This window comes from Harmonia axyridis, chromosome 3 (assembly GCF_914767665.1).
Source record: "Harmonia axyridis chromosome 3, icHarAxyr1.1, whole genome shotgun sequence".
Lineage (NCBI taxonomy): Eukaryota > Metazoa > Arthropoda > Insecta > Coleoptera > Coccinellidae > Harmonia > Harmonia axyridis.
The window spans coordinates 5,822,718-5,849,420 of record NC_059503.1 but is presented as its reverse complement, the minus strand read 5'-3'; the positions used below and the strand labels follow the sequence as shown (position 1 = coordinate 5,849,420).

General features: G+C 37.6%; 2 protein-coding genes and 1 long non-coding RNA gene across 11 annotated transcripts in view; 1 reads left to right on the top strand and 2 right to left on the bottom strand.

The window, feature by feature from the left end:
• LOC123675926 (syntaxin-binding protein 5) overlaps nt 1–26,703 on the bottom strand; it is a 206,444-nt gene that overhangs the window by 161,497 nt on the left and 18,244 nt on the right. The gene's annotated exons all lie outside the window — the stretch shown is intronic.
• On the bottom strand, nt 2,024–4,403 carry LOC123675932 (alpha/beta hydrolase domain-containing protein 17B-like). The gene is made up of 3 exons (XM_045611511.1): nt 4,250–4,403; nt 3,654–4,187; nt 2,024–2,495 (listed from the first exon to the last, which is right to left on the bottom strand). The coding sequence occupies exons 2-3, from the start codon at nt 4,118–4,120 to the stop codon at nt 2,042–2,044; spliced, it is 921 nt and encodes a 306-aa protein (XP_045467467.1). The 5' UTR covers nt 4,121–4,187; nt 4,250–4,403; the 3' UTR covers nt 2,024–2,041.
• LOC123675935 lies at nt 11,755–16,772 on the top strand. The gene is made up of 2 exons (XR_006746832.1): nt 11,755–12,022; nt 16,434–16,772. It is a non-coding gene; the product is annotated as an uncharacterized LOC123675935 (long non-coding RNA).

Below are 26,703 nucleotides of genomic sequence, written 5' to 3'. Positions count from 1 at the left end.
ACGGAATTCGAAGTTGTCTTCTATTTTCCGAAATAACGGATAAGGAGAATCGACCACGCGAAAACTCGTAGGAAAACGCTTTCCATAAATGAAAGAGGGCACTGGAGTGTAAATGGGATAGTCCGATCGGAGAGGTAGAGAAATCGGAGGAATATCTAATGATGACTGAAATATTGGTAAATGTTCCGAAAGGAATCTCAAAGAGCAAGCATTTCACGATTGAACTTTGATATTCGATTCGAAGCTGACAGGCAGATAGATACCCCCTCAGGAGAACAAGGGCCTATAAATGTCAGAGAGGTTGAGTAGTGAATAGTTTGTTGGAAAACTCCTCGAATGGAAACAAAAGGAAATACATTTATAATGGAACTGGAGATCTATACATGATGGAAGTATGCCTTATTAGGAATTACATAATTATCTTATTGAATAAAAATTAGATTATTTAGAAGGACAACGCCGTTTAAATGTTATTTAAAAGTTGATCATTGTCATCTAGAAAAAAAGAGCGATTATCTCCATTTGGAGTAACCTCTTTTGAGAATTTTATAACTAACTGGGAAAGCACAAGGACGGATTGATGCTGGTTTGTTAACTGAATTAAAGAAAAAATTCCATGAACATTTGATCTTAACTCAACTGAATTAAATTCTAGCTGGTGCTTGCTGTGGGATCGATTGACATAATTATTTTGGATACTAGTTCCTTCTTTCGGTTTCTCCCATATTTTCTCTCTTTTTTGATCTCACACACTCCTTCCTTTCTCTCTCTCTCTCTCTCTCTCTCTCTCTTTCTCATTCTGAATTTCCCCTCTCTCCCTTTCTCTTTCTTTCAATTTATCTTCTCAATTATATCAGTATATCTTCTCACCTATATATTTTTCTATCTCTATCTAACGAGGATCTCCAGATCCCTGGGAAGTGAGCCCTCTATCTTGCAAACCGAGACACACTAGCTGTCTATACTTGTGTCCAATAGTGTCTCGAAAGAAACCTCAAAGGGGAGCGTATTTACATCCCTGGAATCATACAGACAGGGGTCACTACAGACATGGGAGTGCCTTAAAACCATAAAGATACTGGCCAGAGGCAAAAAAGTAACTCTACTTCGAATAACGGGGCATTGTGGTATTGAAGGAAACGAAAAATCTGATGAACTTGCAAAAAGTGTTGGTCCTGAGCTTTTATATGGTCTTGGAAAAGACCAATAAAAGGCTGCGGTCCAACAATGGGAGTGGAAAAACCATCTGGAGAACATTCCGGGTCTTGCTCAGGCCAAGAAATTTGTGGTGCTTTCATCGACCTATACCAAGAAGCTTCTGAAGCTACCACGAGCTGAGCTTCGCGTAAAGGTGGGACTGCTGACAGGTGCAAATACCTTTTATACCTCATGGGTAAGTCAGCAGATAAAATTTGCAGACTCTGAAGAAAGGAAGTAGAAACAGCTGACCAGTGTGCAAATATCCGGGGCTGACTGACTTAAGAATAAGAACTACTGACATGGGAAAGTCAGTTCTGGATACTCACGAAGTAACAGCCAAGGCTCCTTAGGTTGTCGTCGGTTTCGTTAACCGTATCGACGGCCTCCCTGGGTTTATATGAATAGGTAGGGTTAAGAACAAAAGATCAAATTGTTCGCAGTTCCCGGAAGGCTAACAGAGCCACAAGGACCCTAATTCAGTGAATAATAATAATCTCTATCTATATTTATCTCTTACCATACCTATCTCTTCCTATCTCTTTTCATCTCTATCTCTTTCTATATCTATCTCTTTCTATATCTATCTCTTTCTATATCTATCTCTTTCTATATCTATCCCTTTCTATCTCTTTCTATCTCTATCTCTTTTTATCTCTATCTCTTTTATCTCTAACTCTTTTTTATCTCCATTTCTTTATATCTCTTTCTCGTCCTATCTCTATCTCTTCCTATTTCAATCTCTTTCTAACCATATACATTTGATCTCTTTCTCGTCATCTCTTAGTCTAACAACGACCAACGGAGCAACACGAAAAAACCAAACGAAATAAAACAAATATATTTAAACTTTACAACAAAATATCGACCTGAAGTCGTCGCCTGACGCCACCGCTGAGCCTCCGGCGTCAGCCTCCTCCCTGAGGAACTTCCGCAGCCGCTCCAGGAACACCGTCCGGAACTCCAGGTCATTGTGACCTCCACCGTCCACCCAGAGAGGCTCCACGGCCGCCGGGCACTTCTCGTGCAGCCCGACGCCGTGCGAGAAGTCGATTATCTCGTCGTCAGTGCCGTGGATCACCAGGGTGGGCGAGCGTATCTTCCGCACGCGGTCCACGCTGGGGAAGGGGTCGCAGCAGAGGGTGGTGCGCATGCTGGGGAAGGCGACCCGCAGGCCGGACATGAGGCCGGAGTGGATGACGACGCCGGCCACCCGTTCCTTGGCAGCCAGATGGATGGTGGGCACGGTTCCGATGCTGTAGCCGTAGAGGATGACGGTGTCCGGCGTCACGTTGTACCTTTAAGTGGAAAGAGGTGGAGGTGGGTTGGTTCTATGGATCTAACAAAGGGAACGCGAAAAAAAAAAGTACTAACAACTCCGATATTTCAGATGGAACTCCCTGTATATCATGACTCTTTTCTGTTCGCCTTATCCTCTTGATTATTCATGAATTCTATAATGAATATTTCGAGGAAAGAGGTTCAAATGGAAGGCAAAAAACAATTATATACGTGAAGTTTTGTTGAAAATGTTTATTCTCTACTGTAAGTGCCTTCAAATTACAGCAAGAACATGCAGAAAGTTGGAAATAGAAGTTCTGGCTACGCCTGAATCTTTTTAGGCACTGGAAGCATGAGGATTTGCGTTAAAATAAGTTGATGCATTCAAAATTTTATTTTCTTTTAAAGTCACAGGCTTCGGCATTGTTCGTTTCACTTTAAGTTTTGACCCATAAAGGATGAAATTATTCTGATATACAAATACCCTCTTGTTCGTCAGTTCTAATTCAGGATACACATCATTAAACATGCTGCAGATACTCGGTAGAATTCGATAGCATCGGCCGTGAGAATTTTATAAAAACCTTCCATTTGAATCATCTTTCAATCAAATCTCCGTTAATGAATTCAACTTTACAATCGATGCAGGTTATCAGATTATCATAATTTTATGTTCTATACTTCATGGATACCTAATACAAATGTACCTTGATATTACCATAAAGATGTTTTGCAGGAAAAAATTAATTGAATCAATTACTGGAAAACCACTAGAGATATGGATGAGGATGTTGATACAGGATTAAATATCAAAAGGATACTGTTTCACAGCAATATGCTTCAAGAAATACTGGAACCTATTGAACCAAACTAATTTTCAACTTTTCCTCGACTTTTCATATCGCATTGTTCAACTCAGGATGTTCTGGTGTAACGTAATTCATTTTCAAAGTAAACAGTTGCAAAGTAGTTCGATGTGACAGGCCCCAGATCTATGGATAAAGATTTTGCAATTTCAACAGCAGCTGCTTAGTGATGCTACCAGAGAACGAAATCAAGAAAACAATTGTATGTAGAAAATAAGCTTAATTCTCGTCCATCAGCAAAGCTTAAGCTGACAAAAAACTCCCAACAATTCAACCGAACTTTCAACATCAGAAGCAACGCGTCCATACCTCAACTTCATAGCTCTCCAAACGGCCGCTATGTCCGAGTACAGATTGCACTCGTAGGGGGAGCCACCGCTCAGTCCATAACCCGAATAGTCGTAACTCAAAACGTCGCAGTTCAGGTGACCGCCAAGCCACACAAAGTAGCTGCTGCACAGTCCCAAATCGACAGCGTTGCCATGCGAGAACAGCACGGTAAACTTGGGCTTACTTGCGCACTTCACGTACAAACAGGCAATCTTGTTGTGCCTCGTGGTGCGCACGTAAAACCCCTCCAACTTCTGGAGTTCAGAGCGAGGATACACCCAGTGTGCCCCCTCCTTAAGTTCCATACTGTACTTATCGGTCGACTCGATCCTGTTGAACTCGTAAGAGGGCGCTGGCGGCATGAAGGCCAGCTTTGCGGCTATGCTGCTCGGCCATGGGGGGCAGCAGAATAATTGACATAGTTTTTTGAAGGTCGTATTGCCCATCGGAAAAATTCAAATCGATTGATTGCTCACGTTTGTCTCGCTTCGCATCTGAGGATTGTTGACTTACCTGAAACAAAGAGAGAAATGGTCAATTATTTAATAGCTTGGAACGATTTGGGTGTACCTTACATGTTTCAACAAGTAAAACCATCAAAAACTTAGGTTACTATCGTTCAATCAACCATAATTTCTGATCAACTGTGAGTAGTAAATTTTGCTCTTCAGTAAATAATTGTAAATGAGAAATAGACACTTCGAATTTTTATGGATGTGGAAATGACAAGCCCTGTCACTATAACGCGCATAGATGAGGAGAAAATCCTCTTTAAACTGAAGCAATCGGACGTTTATCAAATCGCAAACAACATTTCAGGTATCGTCTCAGATAACAGTGTTATCTAAACGAGGTTTTAAATTAGACAGCATCATCGATGATTTATAATATTCATGTTTCATATTCGTGTTTCATGAATGGGAAATCATCTGCTTGTTCATACTTGAAAACTTGAAAATCTTATTGACTTAAATCTTAGGATAGCTACATAGGTAAAATTGAAAAGTCATCGTTGCAAATACTCATCACGTCAATATTGTATTGAGCACTCGTTCATTTATACCCCAACTGTAGCGTTGGAGACCACATATACCAATATATAGTGCTGGGGTGCCTTAGAGCGAAATTGGCGTCAGAATCATCTGAGTCATTCATGCACCAATTACGCTCTTCCAGACTAATTAACTATACCTATATAAAGGGAATTCCTGAATTGAATATAAAGCGTGTTTTTTTAGAGCTATAGAACTTTAAATTGCAATAAAACAACGATGGATTATTCGATTGACATGAATATTATTTATCCGCAAGATGATCTTGTAGCATTACATTTTAGATATGATTTCTGGCATATGACCGCCATGGCTGGCCCGGATGTGGTCCAATCTGGACGTCCAATTTTCGATGACTTTTTCCAACATTTGTGGCCGTATATCGGCAATAACAAGGCGAATGTTGTCTTCCAAATGATCAAGGGTTTGTGGCTCATCCGCATAGACCAATGACTTTACATAGCCCCACAGAAAGTAGTCTATCGGTGTTAAATCACAAGATCTTGGAGGCCAATTCACAGGTCCAAAACGTGAAATTAGGCGGTCACCAAACGTGTCTTTCAATGAATTGATTGTGGCACGAGCTGTGTGACATGTTGCGCCGTCTTGTTGGAACCACAGCTCCTGGACATCATGGTTGTTCAATTCAGGAATGAAAAGTTAGTAATCATTGCTCTATACCGATCACCATTGACTGTAACGTTCTGGCCATCATCGTTTTTGAAGAAGTATGGACCAATGATTCCACCAGCCCATAAAGCGCACCAAACAGTCAGTTTTTCTGGATGTAAAGGTGTTTCGACATACACTTGAGGATTAGCTTCACTCCAAATTCGGCAGTTTTGTTTTTTGACGTAGCCATTCAACCAGAAGTGCGCTTCATCGCTAAACAAAATTCTCTCATGAAAATCGGGAACAACGGCAATCTCATTTTGGGCCCATTCGACGAATCTACGCCTTACTTGATGATCGTTTGGCTTCAATTCTTGCACGAGTTGGATATTGTAAGCACGCAAACAAAGATCCTTCCGCAAAATCTTCCATGAAGTGGATGGACACAGATCCAATTCCTGTGCTCGATGGCGGATAGACTGATAGCCCAGTCATATTAGGTAAAAAAAGGGGTCAACCTCGGAATGAAAGATAATAAGCTGCAAATTGGTATGAACCTTTGTTTTGTCATTCTAAATGTTGTCTCAAAAGTCACAATCGTTATCGTGTCCGCGTCTCAAGATATTCAAGGTCAAAGGTCACAAAAATCGGTTTTTCGCGAATATCTGGCTTCCTATCGGTTAAATGAGATTTGCATATATTATAAAAGTTGTAGGCTATAAAATTCCCTACAACTTTTGTTTAAACTTTTTTTTCATACGACCAACCGTTTTGAAGGTAGAGCGCGAAGAGTGCACATCGTACAGTCATATACGGCCTAATGCAAGGTCAAGCGTGAGTTATGGTTATCAGTACGTTATAAAGTCAATTATTTACTTGGAAATTATAATTATTAAACAATGCCTATTATTTATGTACTAACTATTAATTATTTATTTTTAATTGAAGTAAGTAACTTGATTATTTATATATAATTATTCATATTTAACTATTTAAGTATAAAATATTATTAATTCTATTGCCTTATCAGAACATCAAAAGACTGCTGTCATCATAGGAGAAGATATCGATTTGCTCGTTATTTTAATTGGACGTACTCAGTCACATCATCAGGAAATTTTTTTGAAAAAAGTTGGCAAAGGCAATGTCAAAACACAAATATATTCTACTAAAAGTTTTGACCAATATCCTCGTACTAAAAAGCACATTTTATTTTTACACGCATTCAGTGGCTGTGACACGACTTCTGCGCTATTTAAAAAAGGAAAAAAAACTGCTACTAGAGCATTGGAAAAAATTCCTGATTTAGATAAACTGGTGGAAGTATTTCAACAAGAAAACTGCCCAAAACAAACATTATTAGAAAATGGAGTGCGCATCTTGTTGGCATTATATAATGCTCCAAAATCTGAGGACAACATTGATCATTTCCGCTACACGCAATTCATCAAATTTACAAAACTAAATAAACCTGTACAACTGTCAAAACTTCCACCAACAAGTGTAGCAGCTCATCAACACATAAAACGTGTCTACTACCAGATTCAAACGTGGTTAGGGAAGGACTTAGAACCTCAAGAATGGGGCTGGATGCTTGAAAATGAAATCCTGGAGCCCATACGAACGTTATTACCTCCAGCACCAGCCGAACTACTAAACGTAATATTTTGCAATTGCAAAAATGGTTGTGGTTCCCGCTGTGGATGCAGAAAATCAGGGCTACAATGTTCTTTAGCTTGCGGCCAGTGCAACGGACAAGCTTGCCTCAACGCTTCACTGTATCCAAGTAATCCCGATGAAGAAAATACATATGATCCCGATATTCTGGAAGGTTTGGAGATGAACATGACAGATAATGAGGATGATGACAATGAATCGAACATTTTTGAGCGACAAGAAGAAGAAGACGACGAAGAAGAAGAAGATAATTAGCTTCCATTTCCAATTTCATTACATTTAAAATCAACAAAGATACTTTTGATATTTGAACTCACATTTTGATAAATGTATATTATGCCGTATTTAATAATAAATAAAAATATGTGTAAAATATATACTCTTACTATCATTTTAACTTAAAATAAAACTAAAATATATAATCCAGAATTAATAATATTTTATACTTAAATAGTTAAATATGAATAATTATATATAAATAATCAAGTTACTTACTTTAATTAAATATAAATAATTAATAGTTAGTACATAAATAATAGGCATTGTTTAATAATTATAATTTCCAAGTAAATAATTGACTTTATAACGTACTGATAACCATAACTCACGCTTGACCTTGCATTAGGCCGTATATGACTGTACGATGTGCACTCTTCGCGCTCTACCTTCAAAACGGTTGGTCGTATGAAAAAAAAGTTCAAACAAAAGTTGTAGGGAATTTTATAGCCTACAACTTTTATAATAAATGCAAATCTCATTTAACCGATAGGAAGCCAGATATTCGCGAAAAACCGATTTTTGTGACCTTTGACCTTGAATATCTTGAGACGCGGACACGATAACGATTGTGACTTTTGAGACAACATTTAGAATGACAAAACAAAGGTTCATACCAATTTGCAGCTTATTATCTTTCATTCCGAGGTGAAAGCCCTAATATGACTGGGCTATGATTCGGGTCTTCCTCAATGCTACGCTCTACAGCGGCAATAGCTTCTTCTGTACGCACCGTACGGCGTCTCTGAGGATGCGAGTTATCAATAAGAGTAAATGTGGTGCGAAAACGTTCCATGGTTAATCGAATTAACTGCTCTGATGGACGATTTTGTCGACAATAAAATGGACGTAGTGCGCGATACGTATTCCGCACAGAACCATTATTTTCGAAATAAAATTGCACTATTTTCAAGCATTGTTCAGGCGTGAGTCTATTCATGATGAATTGCCAAACCAAACTGAGAATAAAGCACTCGACAGCTGTTAAATCGGTCGCCATCTTGAACAGTAGTGCCAACTTAAAGTTATATACCTCGAAAAAACACACCCGATACAAAGGAAAATGAGAGATTCCTTGGCTGATTTTAAGAAAAAGAGTCTTTGTGAAGATTACTCCAGTTAATCAAATTTTTATTGATCTTCGCCAGATTGAGTAAATGAGTACCAAAACTTATAATTAATTTATTCATCACTTGACCTAATTTGGATTTTCCCGAGGATTTTCCTGAGGATTACTAGAGAATTGACTGAATTTTTTCTCGAAATCGGTAGCAGTTACGACGAAACTACAAGAAACCCAAAAGTGCAGTACTCAACCAAGGTTTATTTTTACATTTACTAAATAAATACCAGTGTTCCACCAAAAAAAAATTCTGGAGAGATGAAGCTTACTATTTCAGAAAAAATATTCTGTATCAGAAAAAATATTCTGTTCCAAAAAAAAATATTCTGTTCCAGAAAAAAATATTCTGATTCAGAAAAAATATTCTGTTCCAGGAAAAATATTCTGTTCCGAAAAAAATATTCTGTTCCTTAAAAAAATATTCTGTTCCAGAACAATATTCAAATTAGCATTTCACATGATAAAATTTTCAAATTGGAATACTCTGCGTCCGTATAATTTAGTATATTCCGATCTGCTCCCGTATAATGTAGTATATTTCGATCTGCTTCCATATACAGGGTGTTTCCTAAACATGCGGCAAAAATTCAGGGGGTTGTTCCTTGGACTATTTTAAGCATGTTTTGTCCTTGGATGATTTTTGAAAAACCTCTTTGTTTCGAAGATACAGGGCGAACAACATTTTTCATATTTTTAAAATTAATAATAGTTTAAATAAAAATGCGTACCGCACTGTGTTTACTAAGTAGGTTCAATTTATTTTTAAATTTGTTTAACAACATTCCAATTACTAAAAACGGCCAGGTTTTTGACTAAAAATTGATAAGTGCAGATGGTAAAGGAATACAGATTAAACACGGTTTTCATTTGATCATTGCTGGGTGTAACTTAATAAGAAATGATCCTGGTGTTTTTGAAAGGGTTCGGCAGTCAATGAGGAGAAGATTGGATGCTTGTATGCTGGCTAGAGGTGGTCATTTTCAACAGTTTTTGTAGGTTGAGTTGAATTTTCATGTAATTTTTCATAATAAAATGTTATTATCTGAAATTTTGTTTCCCCTATATCTTCGAAACAAATAGGTTTTTCAAAAATCATCAAAGGACGAAATATTCTTAGAATAGGAACAACCCCCTGAATTTTTGCCGCATGTTTAGGAAACACCCTGTATAGCTCGGAGACTGGAAACCCTGGTGAGAATTCTGTTGGTACGAACCTGCCTGGTCATGATTCCATTGACTCAATCGACCTAACAACTCATTTCCCTTGTACGGGAATCGAAGACACGTTTGTCGTTTGTTCGATGTCCGATTGGTGGGCGTTCCTGCAGGTACATCATTCCCGGCGATCCGGATCAGGACTCCGGGGGATAATAAAATGGCGTTTGTTGGCGTGAATATACGGCGTCGGGTTTCGTTCCGATAGGAACATGGTCGGAACATGCTGATATATTGGGGTTGTTATTTCATAATTAAATGGAAGTGAGTTCACCTTTGATTTTGGTTATTAATTTTGATACTAAACATTTGGACTTATTTTAGTGAAAAACTTTTTCGAAAACTGTTAGAATATTACTTCATCCGAACAGATTACGAGAGAGACAACCAACCCTACACTTGATAGTATTATGTCAGGTCGTACGGTGGCGCTACGAGTCTGCGCGTGGCGAGGCCATCGAGGGCCATCGAGAGAGAAAACAAGAATAGATCTTCGATGATCGAGAGCGAACGTCAACGACATAACCTGAGTGTTTTGAAGTCTCTTCTGTTCTGCCTTGTGAGCTATACTTGTATAGAGATAGAGTTTAGACTTACTAGAGTTGTCTTGAGAATAAACGATTATTATCATCATCTGTGTATTAGTGAATACTCTGTATTTATATAACCCAAATATATATAATCCAATAGGTTATAGGCTCAGTGCACGCTTTAAACTGCGCAACAAGGTAAACTTCTGAAAATATGTTGTGTAAACAACAAGAAAAACATTGAGGTAAGTTGAATTTCAACTTAATTATGAGGCTAGAGATATTTTAGTTAGTTCAGTGAATGGAAATGATTTATTTCATATTCATTCCTGAAATAGAGAATTCCTGTTATACAGTATATACTATATTTGGTTAATGTGTTTACCTATCTATTAGACAAGGAATCAACTTTGATTCTTAACGGTTATTGACAGTTGATGTTTAGAGAAACGAGATATTTTGCTATACACATGTTTTATAGATTTAGATGATTAAGATTCAGTTTAGAGAAACGAGATATTTTGCTATACACATGTTTTATAGATTTAGATGATTAAGATTCAGATTAGAGAAACGAGATATTTTGCTATACACAAGTTTTATAGATTTAAATGAGAGATCCAGATTTGAGAAATGAGATATTTTAATATACACATGTTTTATAGATTTAGATTATGCAGATGTAGATTTTGCATACTCATTGTATCAAATTGATTTAGATGTTTGTAAATTTAGAGATTTCACATTCATCATTTGAGAAAGTAATATTATGTGAATTTAGAGTATTTTTCAGAGTCATAATTTGAGAGATGTACATACATCATTCGAGAGGTTTACATGAGGAAATTTTATAGTGTTTATTGAAACCTTTCAGAGCCTGAGATTATGTAAACTTTAGGAATTGTGCTAACATACTTTCTGTTTTAGATTGGATAATTTTATAGAATTTACATACCACACCTAGAGAATTGGATCATGTAGATTTGAAGATTCTACATACATTGCTTGGAGCATGTAAAATTAGATGTTTCACATTCCATAAACATAATCCAGAGATGGAGATATTTTGAGACTATATATATTGATGAAAAATTTGGGGAATTATTTATTTCACTAAACTACAAAAACTGCAGTATGGTAAGATTAGTGATAACTATTATTTCAGGGCTTCTTTCATACAATGCTTGCTGTGCTGTGTTGTTTGTTTGTAAGCTAGGGATATTATAGGATTCAAGTATTCATCCCGTATTTGTAAAATGGCCATACCTAACTCAACAGGTTTTCATTGCAGTGCGTGATACCGCTTTTGTAGTAAGGTTTACAAATATGAGGTGGTGATATTTGAAAACTTGATAATTCCGTTTCGAATTGTATCAGATTGCTGTGCGTCTGAGGCAATTCAGAAGCACGAAACAAAATTTTATATCTTATACCTGGTAGTAGATGTATTAAGAGAGCATATAATGCACAAAAATCTTAGAATACATAATATAAATATTTTGTTTCATAAATCCTGAAATAGATGGCAGCCAAAGGAAATCAAGGAAAACCATTGGTGGATTATCATAGCGATTCCACCATTTCCGTAAGTGCAGAAGATATAGGTTTCATGCATTACGAGGAAAGAGAGAATTGTCAAAACCAATGTAAGTTTTTCATGCAATTAATAATTGCCCATTTCCTTGATTTTAGCTGACTAGAGCAGTATCAACGAGTGATACGTAAGAGACTAGGGAGATGCTAGAGAAATGTTAGAGTCATTACACAAAACCCCTTTTGAGATATTAGAGATTTGAGAGAGGAGGAATTGTCGACAATAGAGAGAGTAGAGTTATGAGAATATAAGAGTATTAGAAAACCCAGGTATATAAAAATTATTAATTCATGTTACAGAGGTAACTAAAGTTATGAGAATAATTTTTATTAAACTCTAGAGAGAGTAGAGTTATGAGAATTTAAGAGTTTGAGAAAACCCAGCTGTATTTAATAAAAATTAATTCATTTCACAGAGGTGATTAGAATTGAGAGAATAATTTTTGGGGTTAAATTCTAGAATACGAGAAAACCCAGGTATATAAAAATTATTCATGTTACAGAGGTAATGAGAATATTTTTGAGATTAAATCTTAGAGATTTAAGAGTTTGAGAAAACCCAGCTGTATTTAATAAAAATTAATTCATTTCACAGAGGTGATTAGAATTGAGAGAATAATTTTTGGGGTTAAAATTCTAGAGTACTAGAAAACCCAGGTATTTAAAATTAATCTATGTTGCAGAGCAGAATTCAAATTTTAAGATCTGGATGGACAGTCTATGATCAGAGCTTTTTGACAAACGATTTGTTGGACGTCATAGAGCCAAGTACGAGTAACCAAATTTTTTCAGAGGCTAACAAATCCAAGAGAAGTAATTGAGTATGAGATATTATCATAAACATAATTGAGGAGAATTACTTAAAAGAAAACTTTCAATATCCTAAGACCCTGTTGAAGTAAGTAGAGGTTTGAGGTTCTCCAGGAAGTGCAAGTCAAATGCGACACACACACTTCAGGTAAGAGCTCACTCGTACTCCACTAAAATGGAGAAACACGAATCGGTCGATGATTTCTGTGAAAGATTCGACTCGATAGTATGAGAGTATGAAGCTTTTGAGGTGTGATTGAGCTAACTGCTCAAAAAGATAAGATCTGCACTTTATCAGGCTGCATTACCAGGCATATCCGAGTTACGAGATACAGATCTGACCAGGAGACAGACCCCAAACCAAGAAGGTAATTTAGACGAGATCAGAGAGATTAGAGGTTAAGAAAAGGTCTGAAATTGAAGAGGAGATTCCAAAAGTTCAACGGGTACTTGAATTAAAATGCTTCCGTTGTAACAAAGAGAGACACTGGTCAACTGATTGCAATTTGAGGCAACAGAGTAAGTAAGTGATTCTGTTTCGATTGTGGGACAATCGAGTGAGAGGATTGCATTAACAATGGTGGCACGAACGAAACGTTAAATTTAAAGGATCGAGTAGAGGTAGGTTGAACAAGCCAAGTTTCAACACTAAGAACGAAGCCACGTAGACCAGAGAAGAATGAGAGAGAGTAAGAGATTCAACAAAGAGGGTCGCTCCAAGGCAAGAAGGGTTGGAAGTATAAAGCATAGAGAAACTAAAACAGGTAAACTTGATTCAATCATTAACTTCTTTGCAGATTCTGTAGCAACAGACCATATCGTAAATGATTGTCTGACTCGAGAAACTTTGAGAGATGTCAAAATATGAGTATAGAGAGCGAATAAAACGAGATAGCAGTCATTGTAATCGATAGTAAGGAGAGTCGAGCAACGATAAGCGAAGAAGATGAGATGAGCTTGCAATCGCAGACACATTCCAATAACGAGTTATTAGGTTCGGAGGGAGAACCAGAATCTGCGATTGGGAGGGAGAAATAATATAATCTCATCGTTTCAACTAAAGAGAAAGTTCACAAGTTTCAACTGACAAAACACATGAAACACAATCTGAGCAACAAGAAAAATTGGGATTGCAGTCATATCAGTAGAGAGGTAATTTAGATCGATAACTTGGAATCACTCCAAAACTTAGAACGTGAAGTATGTATCATATCGACAATGGAAAAATTACATTTTAAAGAGACAGAATGAGAGCTGAGAAACAACCAGTTGACGCACACTGACACGATGGGACTTATTAAACCACCATCTCATCCAGGTCAGTAAAGATTCATTAATGTCTACATAGAAGACTATTGGAGACTTGCTAAAGCATATCCATTAAAACAGAAGATGAGTTGGCTGAAGCATTAAAGAAATTCTTAATATCAACAAGAAACTTGTTGGAGAAAAATGAGAAGGTATATTATATCAGGTCAGATTAAGGTACAGATTTACCGAAAGGAAATTCCCAGAAGTACTGAGTAGAGAAAATATAGAGAATGAGAGAGCGGAGAGGTTTAACTTGACGATCCGAAAGAAGGTTCGTACATACATTTTTGATTCCAGACTACCTAAGAGTATGTGGGAGATTGGTATTGATGCATCTATAGATGTGTACAACAGAACACACAAGTCTATCAGATATCAAACACCGTTGACAAAGTATGCACCAAATGCAAAATGCCACTTTGATCAAATTGAGAGATTTTGGATGTATTGGAAGTATTTGTAAGTATTATTATGTATTGCGATGTTCGCATACATTAAGATTCCAAAACCCAGCTTGAAATTTGGATAATGTGCCCTGAAAGCTGTCCTAGTGGGTTACACCGCTACAGGATACTTGACGTGGCATTCAAGCTCGAGCTACATGTGAGATTTAACAAGAAACTTGCCTACAAAGATGTTTATAGAAATAAACAACTTGATGACACTAAAGAAAAATTACAGACCCAGGAAAATATAATCGACTGGGATTGGATGAAAAACTCGAAAGAGCCAAAATAAGGGAACTGCCGATCAAAAGGCCAATACCCTGCTACACTTAAAGAAAATCGTAAAGGACGTAAGCTATGCAAGGTTTCTTAATTACTCAGAGAATAATATTTTAGAAATTGGGCTGAACGACCTCGGTCGATTGCCTTTGGATAACTAGTTATCAATAAAGATCAAACTATTAATATTATTATTTTAGGTAAATATGAGAAACCTGATAGAGAAGAAGATATGAGGCTTTGTCTTATTTCTTCATTAAATCGAGAACCGATTAAATTCGAGGAAGCTATAAATTCTAGAGAAGGTCACTTATGGAAGAAAGCTATAAAAGAAGAAATTGATTCCATGATACAAAATAAGGTTTGGATATTGGTAGATAAAGAGTATCTTCAAATATCTGGAAAACGGGCAAACATTATAGACTCGAAATGGTATTCGAGAGAAAATTAGAGGCAAATGGTCTTATACGATACAAAGTAAGATTAGTCATACGAGGCTTTAAGGTCAAAAATATCTATGACATTAGACTTCCTGTAATTAGAGCTACATTTGCAATAATAAATAAATATGATTTACATGCTTGTCAATCAGAAGAAAAAAAAACCTGCCTTTTTAAATGGCACTATAGAGGGGTTCTATATGGAGATTCTTGATGGAGTAGACATTGACAATGAGATCAAACGATCTTATGTATATAAACTCCAGAAAGCCCTATATGGACTGAAGATAAGTCCAAAGAGATGTAATAAGAGATTCACTGAAGAGATCTAGAAACTTGGTTCAGAGAATGATATACATGGACCTTGTTTATATACATGGAGGAGAAATGATATAAATATAAAGAGAAACCGAGAAGAGAGGTATATAAATCAATCAATCAAATTATACCATGAATATATTAGATAGATTAAATATGAATGACTGCAATGCTCAAAATACTCCTATGGTAACCAGACAGATTGAAAATAGGATTAGGAGAAATCAATCAGAGAAGCTACAAGATGACTCAGATAAACTAGAGATGAAAAGAGTTCCGTATAGAGATGAGAAGAGTTCCTTATAGAGAAGCGATTGGTAGCTTAATGTATCCATCAAATGGTAGACACTACGTTTGCTGTTAACTATTTAACGAGAAAACAAATGAAGCCGACCGAAGCTGATTGGAAAGGTGTAAAGAGAATCGTCAGGTATATAAAAGGTACTGTGAATTTAAGTCTTAAATTCACCGCTCAAACTGAATACTAAGAGGCATTTACCGATGCAACATTTAGAGACCATACCGACTTGTCATCAACTGAAAGGTATGTTATTAGATTGTTTGAAGATGTAATAGCTTGGAGGAGCCATAATCAAACCTATGTCACATTGTCCACTTGTAGAGCCGAATACCTAGCCATGAATAATGCCTATCAAGAATTAATAACTCTTGACAAGGTACTTAGATTTGTGATAGGAAAACTGATGTTTCCTATAACAGTCTGGGGTGATAACAAATCCGCTGGAGACTGCACCAAGAGAGATGGTGATCACAAACTAAAGGTATTTGATGATCGTTTAGATGACGACCTAATACATAGAGAGAAATCTGGACTTAGAAGACATATGGCTGAAACACATGGTGATTTCATAAAGCAATGTGTTGAAGAAAAGAAAATCACAGTGAGATGGATTCCAACCAAGGAGAATGTGGCTGACATAATGACAAAACCTTTAATCATCAGACGGTCATAAGAGATTAACTCAAAAACTAATGATTTAATACTAACTCATTGAATTTTTGTTTTCAGAGTATTTCTAGGGACTAGAGTATAAACTAATTGAGTTCTGTTTATAGATTAGACTTGGAGTGGAGAATGCTGGTTGTAGTTCGACGATGAAGGGAGGGAGTGTTAGAATATTACTTCATCCGAACAGATTACGAGAGAGACAACCAACCCTACACTTGATAGTATTATGTCAGGTCGTACGGTGGCGCTACGAGTCTGCGCGTGGCGAGGCCATCGAGGGCCATCGAGAGAGAAAACAAGAATAGATCTTCGATGATCGAGAGCGAACGTCAACGACATAACCTGAGTGTTTTGAAGTCTCTTCTGTTCTGCCTTGTGAGCTATACTTGTATAGAGATAGAGTTTAGACTTACTAGAGTTGTCTTGAGAATAAACGATTATTATCATCATCTGTGTATTAGTGAATACTCTGTATTTATATAACCCAAATATATATAATCCAATAAAAACACTTAAAACTGATTTTAAGTCACCTATAAAGATGGAATTAAACATAAGAGAAGCTATGTCTTGAATTTGCCAGTTGCAGCCAGATGAAAAAATAATAATTTCTTGTGCTGATAAAATATTGCTTTTTGAAGGAAAAAAACAGTTGAAGCAAAATCTTGGCTTGATGAAGAGTTTCCGGGGTCTGCACCAGGAAAATAAACCATCATTGATTGGTATGCTTAGTTTAAAAGTGGTGAAATGAGCACCAAAGACGGCGAATGCAGTCGACGCCCAAAAGAGGCTGACATCGACGAAAAAATCAAAAATATTCACAGAATGATTTTGAATGACCGTAAAGTCAAGTTGATCGAGATAGCAGACATTGTGAAACGACATTGTGAACGTGTACATCATATCATTCACGAATATTTGTACATGAGAAAGCTGTGTGCAAAATGGGGCCGCGCGAGCTTACAACCGATCAAAAGCAACAACGTGTTAATAATTCTGAGCAGTGTTTAAAGCTGTTTAAGTGCAATAAACCTGATTTGCCTCGATATGTCACAATGGATGAAACATGGCTCCATCATTTCACTCCGGAGTCCAATCGACAGTCAGCTGAGTGGACTGCACACGATGAATCGAAACCAAAGCGGGGAAAACACAACAGTCAGCTGGCAAGGTTATGGCATCAGTATTTTGGGATGCGCATTGTATAATATTCATTGATTACCTCCGAAAGGGTCAGACCATCAACAGCGATTATTATATAGCGTTATTGGATCGTGTAAAAGATGAAATCGTTAAAAAACAGCCCCATTTGAAGAAAAAGAAGGTTCTGTTTCATCATGACAATGCGCCGTGTCACGGATCAATGAAAACGATGGCAAAATTGCATGAATTGGGCTTCGAATTGCTTCAACATCCACCGCTTTCGCCAGATCTGGCCCCCAGCGACTTTTTCCTGTTCTCAGACTTCGAAAGAATGCTTGCTGGAAAGAAATTAAGCGCCAATGAAGAATTTATCGCCGCAACTGAGGCCTAATTTGAAGCGAAAGACAAATCGTACAACAAAAATGGTATCGAAAAGTTGGAAGACTGCTATAATCGCTGAATCGCCATCGAAGACAACTATGTTGAATAATAAAATCGAATTTCGCCAAAAAAAAACGTGTTTTACAATGGTAGACCGGGGACTTTTCAATTGGCCTGTTATATACCCAATTACCAGCCTCGTCAAAAGTTCCCAACATAAAAAACGAAACCTATAAACGAAAAAGAACGATAGAAATCGTCTGAAACCAAAAGGTCAGCGGAGGTAACAACTGACGGAGTCGAATCAACCGAACTGCCGTATATTTTCAATACCGTCGACCTCATATACGCGTCCTCTGAAGTGTCCCGGGTCCGCAGCCAACTTTCGGTCCTTTTCACGGTGGAATTTCGGCCCTCGCTCGGCTGAAATAACAGTGGAGGGGTATTATTTATAGCCTACGGGCAAATCGCATGGGCCGAGACTAAATCATGCACAAAGTCGGCTCGGTTGACCGTGATGCTGGACGGTCTTACGGCCGGTTGGGTCCGCGCGGATACGTTGCACGTCTGGGCGGGTATCGGAATCGGTAATCGACTACTCGGGTCGCTTTAATTACGACGTCAGCGGAAAGCAAACTGACTAGGTCGCTATGCAAATTTTGTACGATGTTATCATTTGGTTCTGTATCAGAGAATATTTGGATTGGTACGGAGGGATGTTGTAATGAATATTGATATATTGATATAAAATACAGGGTGGTTCCGGAGGAGACCGTCAGATTTTAGGGGAAGTTTACACTTGTCAAGGCAGTTTCGAAACAATGTGAGTCTACAGGATGATCAATATTGATGAACTTTTCAGTGTAGTTCAATATGATTGTCTTCTTTCAATAATTACAACACTTTCTCAAAAATACACGAAAACTGGACGTGTGCAAAAAAAAATGAAAACGCTCCAGTAATGTAAACTTATAGTAGAATCTTGAGCAGGTAACGAATTTTTGAAAACGGAATGTACAGGGTGTTTTTTCAACCAGCAAATTTATTCTGAATTTATCCTAATTCCCACCCTGTATTTTTGAAAATGTTTTTGAATTATTGAAAGTAGACAATCATATCGTTCTACACTGAAAATTTCATCAATATTGATTAAACCATACCAAAGTTATGACTAAAAAAAAATCGGTCGAATCGGACAAATCACCCTGTAGACTCTCAATAAAAGCCTCCAACCATAAACCAAACATTGATTCGAAACTGCCTTGACTAGTGTAAACTTCTGCTAAATCTGACGGTCTCCTCCGAAATCACCCTGTATAACTAGAGATGAAGTGATTTTGACCATCAGAACTCTCAGAAATAAAAAAAGTTCAGGTATCCGTGTTAATGTGATAAAAAGTATCTCAATAATGTTTCGGTTGATAGGGGAAAAGTCCTACTTTGTAAAAAATGGCTTCTGTAATACCTTTTCATAAAAAAGAAGATCCTCATAATATAGCTAATTCCGACCCATTTCAATTTTGAGCGTTTTTTACAAAGTATTTGAGAAAATTGTATATGGCCGAATAATTTCTTTTTTGTCCCGTTTTAAGATACAAAGGCGTACAACTTGCTTCCGCCGTTTCTTTTCCGAAATTCAAGGCTTTATTGTAAAAAACTGGACATACATTCATGATTCAAAGTATTGTTCATCGCTGGCCACTACTTCCGTCTTTGCCTTGCAAGCAGCTGTTCACAAGCAGACAAACGCCGTTCAACATCTCTCGACTTCAACTCGTACGGCACCCAATTTCCTTGTTTCTGAATCATTCCCATGACTTTCAGGTGTTTTGAAATGGCTTTTTGTATCACTCCCGATGATCCTGCCAATTATTTTTGCATTTGACACGAGTTTTGATCAAGTAATGCCATCAATTCTGCATCTTCGAAAACCTTCTCTCTTCCACGTCTTCGACGTCAAAATCACCGTTCGTGAAGTATTGAAACACGATACGAGCCTTGATAATGCCTCCAATTCTGCATCTTCAAAACCATTCCTGCTGGTCTTCGAGGTCGAAATGACCGTTCTTGAAGCGTTGAAACCACCCTCGGCGCGTTCTTTCACTAATATCGACCTCACCATAGTTATTTAAGAGCATTCGATGAGCCTCAGCCGAAAATTTCTCCATAATTAAGCAGAAAATTATAACCTCCCGCAAATGACGAGAATTTGGCTCGTAAGCTGACAATTTTAATCGAGAATAACTTTAAGATGCAGACAAAAATCGACTAATATTTCGATGGCGTTATGTTAACAAATCCCTAAGCTTATTGTATGACATGTACGATCTCTTTATTTCGACTACCACTTACCGCTACAGCCATCCATTCCAGAACGGCGGAAGCAAAGTTGTAAACCGTTACTGATAACCAGCATGGTTTCAAAGGAGGCAGGTCCACTCAAATGGCTGCTTTTTTATCAACTTTATTTATAAAAAATTTTACAAGAGGCTTTTCGTTGCAGGCCTCTTTTTCGATTTTTCACGTGCTTTCGATGTTCTCTCATGTGAGTTCATTGAGAGTAAGCTATATAAAATGGGTTTTCGTGGGATATTTCTTGAGTGGATGACTTGTTTCATTACAAATGGTAATATGTCTGTTAGAGTACGTACTGCTTCCTCACCTACATGTGAAATCAATTTAGGAGTTCCCCAGGGCTCTGTGCTGGGAACACTTCTATTTATTTTGTTCATAAACGTTCTACCGGATTATATTGATCCAGTTACCCTGTCTATATTCGCTGTCTCAGGACAGAGTCCAGTTGAACTCACAGCCATATGTAATGAACATATTTTAAAGCTTGTACATGGAGTGCATGTCTTTTAAAGTTGACTATGCTGACGAATAAAGTCGAATTTCTGAGAGAAAAACGTCTTTTCACTTTTTAACCTGGGTAAAGCTGGTCTATCTTTTCATTTCATTTCTACTTGGCAGCATCAAAGGGAACTCTGATCGTATCTACACACATATCAATTTGAAGTGCTCCATCAGAAATGGCAACGTCGTTTTCATCCTCTTCGATAGGAAATGAAACTGTTGAATTCGCCCTTAGGGAGGCAATGATTATGGGGAATGCCTCAAAGCTCTCAGTATTACAGGAGTTCGAAAGCATTACCTAATTTCCAGAAGTGGGTGATTACCGAAAGTAGCTTCGATTTTACTCTTCTGAATCGAAGTCTTGCTCTTGAAGTCCTATCTCGAAAGTTTTCACCGATAACACTTGAAAGTTTCAGGACACGTGCTTTAAAACGAGCAAAATAATTCACTGGAAGAATTTTTCCAGTTTCCAAGAATGTCCTATCGATAATGAAGGGTATTTTTTTAGAGCTATAGAAATTGCAATAAAACAACGATGGATTATTCGATTGACATGAATTTTATTTATCCGCAAGATAATCTTGTGGCATTACATTTTAAATATGATTTCTGGCATATGACCGCCACGGCTGGCCCGGATGTAGTCCAATCTGGACGTCCAATTTCCGATGACTTTTTCCAACATTTGTGGCCGTATATCGGCAATAACACGGCAAATGTTGTCTTCCAAATGGTCAAGGGTTTGTGGCTTATCCGCATAGAACAATGACTTTACATAGCCCCGCAGAAAGTAGTCTAGCGGTGTTAAATCACTAGATCTTGGAGGCCAATTCACAGGTCCGAAACGTGAAATAAGGCGGTCACCAAACGTGTCTTTCAATAAATCGATTGTGGCACGAGCTGTGTGACATGTTGCGCCGTCTTGTTGGAACCACAGCTCCTGGACATCATGGTTGTTCAATTCAGGAATGAAAAAGTTAGTAATCATGGCTTTATACCGATCACCATTGACTGTAACGTTCTGGCCATCATCGTTTTTGAAGAAGTACGGACCAATGATTCCATCATCACATAAAGCGCACCAAACAGTCAGTTTTTATGGATGTAACGGTGTTTTGACATACACTTGAGGATTAGCTTCACTCCAAATGCGGCAGTTTTATTTGTTGACGTAGCCATTCAACCAGAATGCGCTTTATCGCTAAACAAAATAAAATGGACGTAGTGCGCGATACGTATTCCGCACAGAACCATTATTTTCGAAATAAAATTGCACTATTTGCAAGCGTTGTTCAGGCGTGAGTCTATTCATGATGAATTGCCAAACCAAACTGAGAATAAATCACTCGACAGCTGTTAAATCGGTCGCCATCTTGAACAGTAATGCCAACTTAAAGTTATATACCTCGAAAAAAAACACCCGTTATATGAATTCCAAAGAAATATTAAACCCGAATATTTCTGTTTATTGGTTTTCGAGAACATAATTTGAAAAGTTTGAGGATTGCATGTGAATATTAGAGACCACAGAACCGTATATTGTATGAGATGTGATTCATTATGTCAATGTCGTTAGTGATTTATACCCGATGAGGATTCATGAGGAAATCGACTGTTATTTCGATGGTATTTTGTTCACGAATACCTAAGCTTTTTTGTATAACATCTACGATCTATTTATTTCGACTACCACTTACCGCTACATCCATCTATTGCGAAACGGAGGAAGCAAATTTGTACACCTTAAAAAAAGTCCACTGTCCGGCGCATCCATCATTTTGTACCAACAAGTTATCCACATTTTTATCCTGATTGAATCGAAGAGTACCAATTCCCTACTCCATCCAATGGAATAACGATCGAATCAACGCCGACTAGACGATATTCCCTAGCGCTACGATATTACGGGATAAATGGAAAAATATACGAGGAGCACTTAATGCGAATAGGGTCATGCAATATTCTATGGCCGTAATAATTTTTATGCACACCGTCATTCATAGAGCAGTTCGAATCTCGGAAATCGAATAATGAAGATTGGGTCGCCTTTGGGGAAGAAACATCGTTAAAACGAAATTAACGTGCATCTCAAATCCCCAGCAATCTGAGTACTGGGCTTAGCTGGGTAGTTTTAAGGGATGGCGGTGCATATAGAAATGTAAAATAGGCCTTAGCGGATATCATTGATGTCGGGAGCAGAGCACAGAAAGTAAATTTAACGAGTTTGACTTATTGAGAGGTTAGAGACGTCAGGAACAGGTTCGTTATTTTAAAAGTTGAAATGGCGTGGGAGTTCCGAGTTGCTCTTCAACTGGCAAGATATGCTTATTGTATTAGGTGTACAACTTTGCTTCCGCCATTTTGCAATAGATGGCTGTGACGGTAAGTGGCAGTCGAAATAAATAGATCGTAGATGTCACACAATAAGCTTGAGTATTTGTAAACATAACGCCATCGAAATATTAGTCGATTTGTGTCTGCATCATAAAGTTATTCTCGATTAAACATGTCAGCTTACGAGCCAAATTCTCGTCATTTGCGGAAGGTTTTAATTTTCTGCTTCAATATGAAGAAGTCTGCGGCTGAGGCTCATCGAATGCTCCAAATACCTAAGGTGAGGCTGCTATTAGTGAAAGAATGTGCCGAGGGTGGTTTCAACGCTTCAAGAACGGTCATTTCGACCTCGAAGACCAGCAGGAATGGTTTTGAAGATGCAGAATTGGAGGCATTATCAAGGCTCGTGTCAAACTCAACAAGAATTGGCAGGATCATTGGGAATGACGCAACAAACCATTGAACGCTTGAAAGTCATGGGAATGATTCAAAAACAAGGAAATAGGGTGCCGTACGAGTTGAAGCCGAGAGTTGTTGAACGGCGTTTGTTTGCTTGTGAACAGCTACTTGCAAGGCAAAGATGAAAAGGATTTCGGCATCGTATTGTGACTGGAGACGAAAAGTGAGTTCATTACGATACTCATGAGCGCAGAAAATCATGGGGATATCCCGGCCATGCTTCCTCGTCGACGGCCAAACCGAATATTCACGGTTTCAAGATCATGCTCAGTATTTGGTGGAACCAGCTCGGCGTAGTGTATTATGAGTTGTTATGCTGTTGTTGTTATGAAAATAATTTTAAATTGTACCTCTGACGTCCCTATAGACATCCCAAAAAAAGATTCACTAAATACCTTCATTTACACCTCTGAAATGAGACCATCCTCTATGATGAGCCACCCGATATACTCCTAAGTAAATATTTCCTGCCGAAACGTATCAAAGTAGGTTTTTTCCAAAATCCAACCTCTGAAAAATCGCAATAAATCTTCAGGGTTTTCCCGGGAAATTCGTTATCTATATCGAGATTGGAACGATCGCGGAAAATCACGTACTGAATTCCAACAGCTGCAGTCATCAGATCGTCGTCGGAAGATCCTTTGTCAGCAGCAATCGTAGAAACTGATAGGCTCATCTGACGTTGAAACGTTCGAATTATCGTCGAGGGAAATTTCTATTGATGCCTGAGCGATAGATGCCGAGGAAATGATCGGAGAAATTTGTCGGGAAACTGAATTCCCTCCGGAAGTTTTATGATTGATGGGTAGATACATGTTCTTGGTTATCTGTCAATTGTGTGTAGTAGTTTTCAGAATTGTAGATCATAGAAGTGATAAAATTGAGAACTGCGAATTGGAAATATCGTTCTCCTACAACTGCTATGGAAAGTAGCGTATTCTACACAGCTCACTCAATTTCAAAACTATGTATTGCTCATACTGTGGGAAATATTATTTCTCACGGCACTTTGCCCACACCTCGCTTGGTAGACCAATGAAATTGGGTTTTGAGTCGTTTCTATGGAAACGTAATAAATTAGCACATACTGTCTACGAAGGCCATTTTGATTTGAATCAAGTTCATTACTTGAATTATTGAAATTAGTGCAGTTGTAGGAAAAGAATAGTGTGCAACATGTATAGAATAGTATATTGTGTAACAAGTGGGGAAAGTCCAACTTTCCTCGCGAGTGTGGAAGATTGTGGCACGAGCCTGTGCCGCAAACACACGAGCGAGAAGAGGACTTTCTCCACATGTTGCACACTATTCTTTTCCTACAACTGCACAAATTTCAATAATTCAAGTAATGGACTTGATTCAAATAAAAATGGCCTTCGTTGACATTATGTGCTAATTTATTGCGTTTCCGTAGAAACGACTCAAAAGCCCAATTTCATTGGTCTACCAAGCGAGGTGTGGGCAAAGTGCCGTGGGGAATAATATTTCCCACAGTATGAGCAAAACATAGTTTTGAAATTGAGTAAGCTGTGTAGAATACGCTACTTTCCATAGCAGTTGTAGGAAAAGTCCTTTTCTCGCTCGTGTGTTTGCGGCACTCGCCTTTCAGGCTCGTGCCACAAACTTCCACACTCGCGAGAAAAGTTGGACTTACCCCACTTAACGTATCACATGTTGATTCCAATTGGTACAGGGGGGCAAAAATACAATAGTTTTGTGTGTGCTCATAAAGTAACGCGTAACATTCTTTATTAGTTAAATTAACAATATTATCAAAAATACTTATTGTCTAGCAGCAATTGGTTTGAATGTAACACTCTGTAGTTGTAGTTGTTACATTTTTAAATTAATAAAAATGTATAAAAATAAGAAATAATTTCTTTCATATTCTGTCTGCTAGACCACATGTACCAAACATGTTTGGAAACAGCTCATTTTTATTAATCTAAAAATGTAACAAACTACAGGGTGTTACATTCAAACTAATTGCCTCTAGACAATAAGTATTTTTGATAATATTGTTAATTTAACTAATAAAGAATGTTGCGCGTCACTTTATGAGCACACACAAAACTATTGTATTTTTGTTCATCCAGTACCAATTGGAATCAACATGTGATACATTTTTGGAATCAGTTCACCCTGTATATTAGATTATTATTTTAAAATACGGTGTTTTAAAATAAAAAATCAATGTGTTTCAGGATTATTCTTTAAAATGGTCTGTTTAGCTAAAAATGAATTTGTTCCATACTTTAAGAACACAGTGTATAATAAAATCAGAAAACTCTCGCTACACGCCCAGGTGAAACACAGAACCCATACTTCCGCACATAGAACCCATAAGGCTCCAAACCAACTAAAATTCCGCTGTCTAGCCACTACCTCAAATGTTTGAATAGCGAAACTCAAAATTGAAACTCGCCCTCCAAATATCCAAACAAGACCTCTACCTGCAAAAGCCAGAGAATCACGTTTCACGCACTTCTAAACGCGCGATCTATCGCCGATAAGGACGCAGCTTGTTGAATCAGGCTAATCAGTCTGTTGATTTTCATTTCATTAAACTACCTCACATCCGAAACAACCTACCCCGGACCCGATTAAACTTGCAGAGTTCGAAGAAGGGAACAAAACGAAACGAATTGCGGACTCGGTTAAACTATTGGGCAGAGTTTGAATTTGAAACAGGCTTTGAGTTAATTTCGAGCTGGTATCGGAGCTGGAATGGCCTAATGAGATTCACGATCTCGATTCATCGCTTTTGAAGCGTTTTGGTGGAGTTTTTTCAAGGTTTGGTATCGGAATCGGATGATGTATAGATTGGATTTGTGTTTGAAGATGTGGTTTCCATATTAGAGCAGGATATCAGAGATCGCTCTATTTTTATTTAGATAGAAAATATGTAATTTCGAATAGTATATATGAAACCATAGAGTAATAAACGTAGATAGAGGAAGTATACGCAATTTTGACATGTCCCCAACGTGGTTAGATTACGTTGTCGGATTGTGATATATTTTCAAATCCACAATTTTACTATATCGTCATCAATGTATATTATATTTAATGAAATAAATTTATTTGAGTGTTTCCCTATTAAATATGCAAATTTGAATATTTGGAATCCGGTATTTTTCCTCATTGTCGAATTTATAATAAGCAGAATATTTATTATTTTCTGTATGTACCTGCTGAAATCCA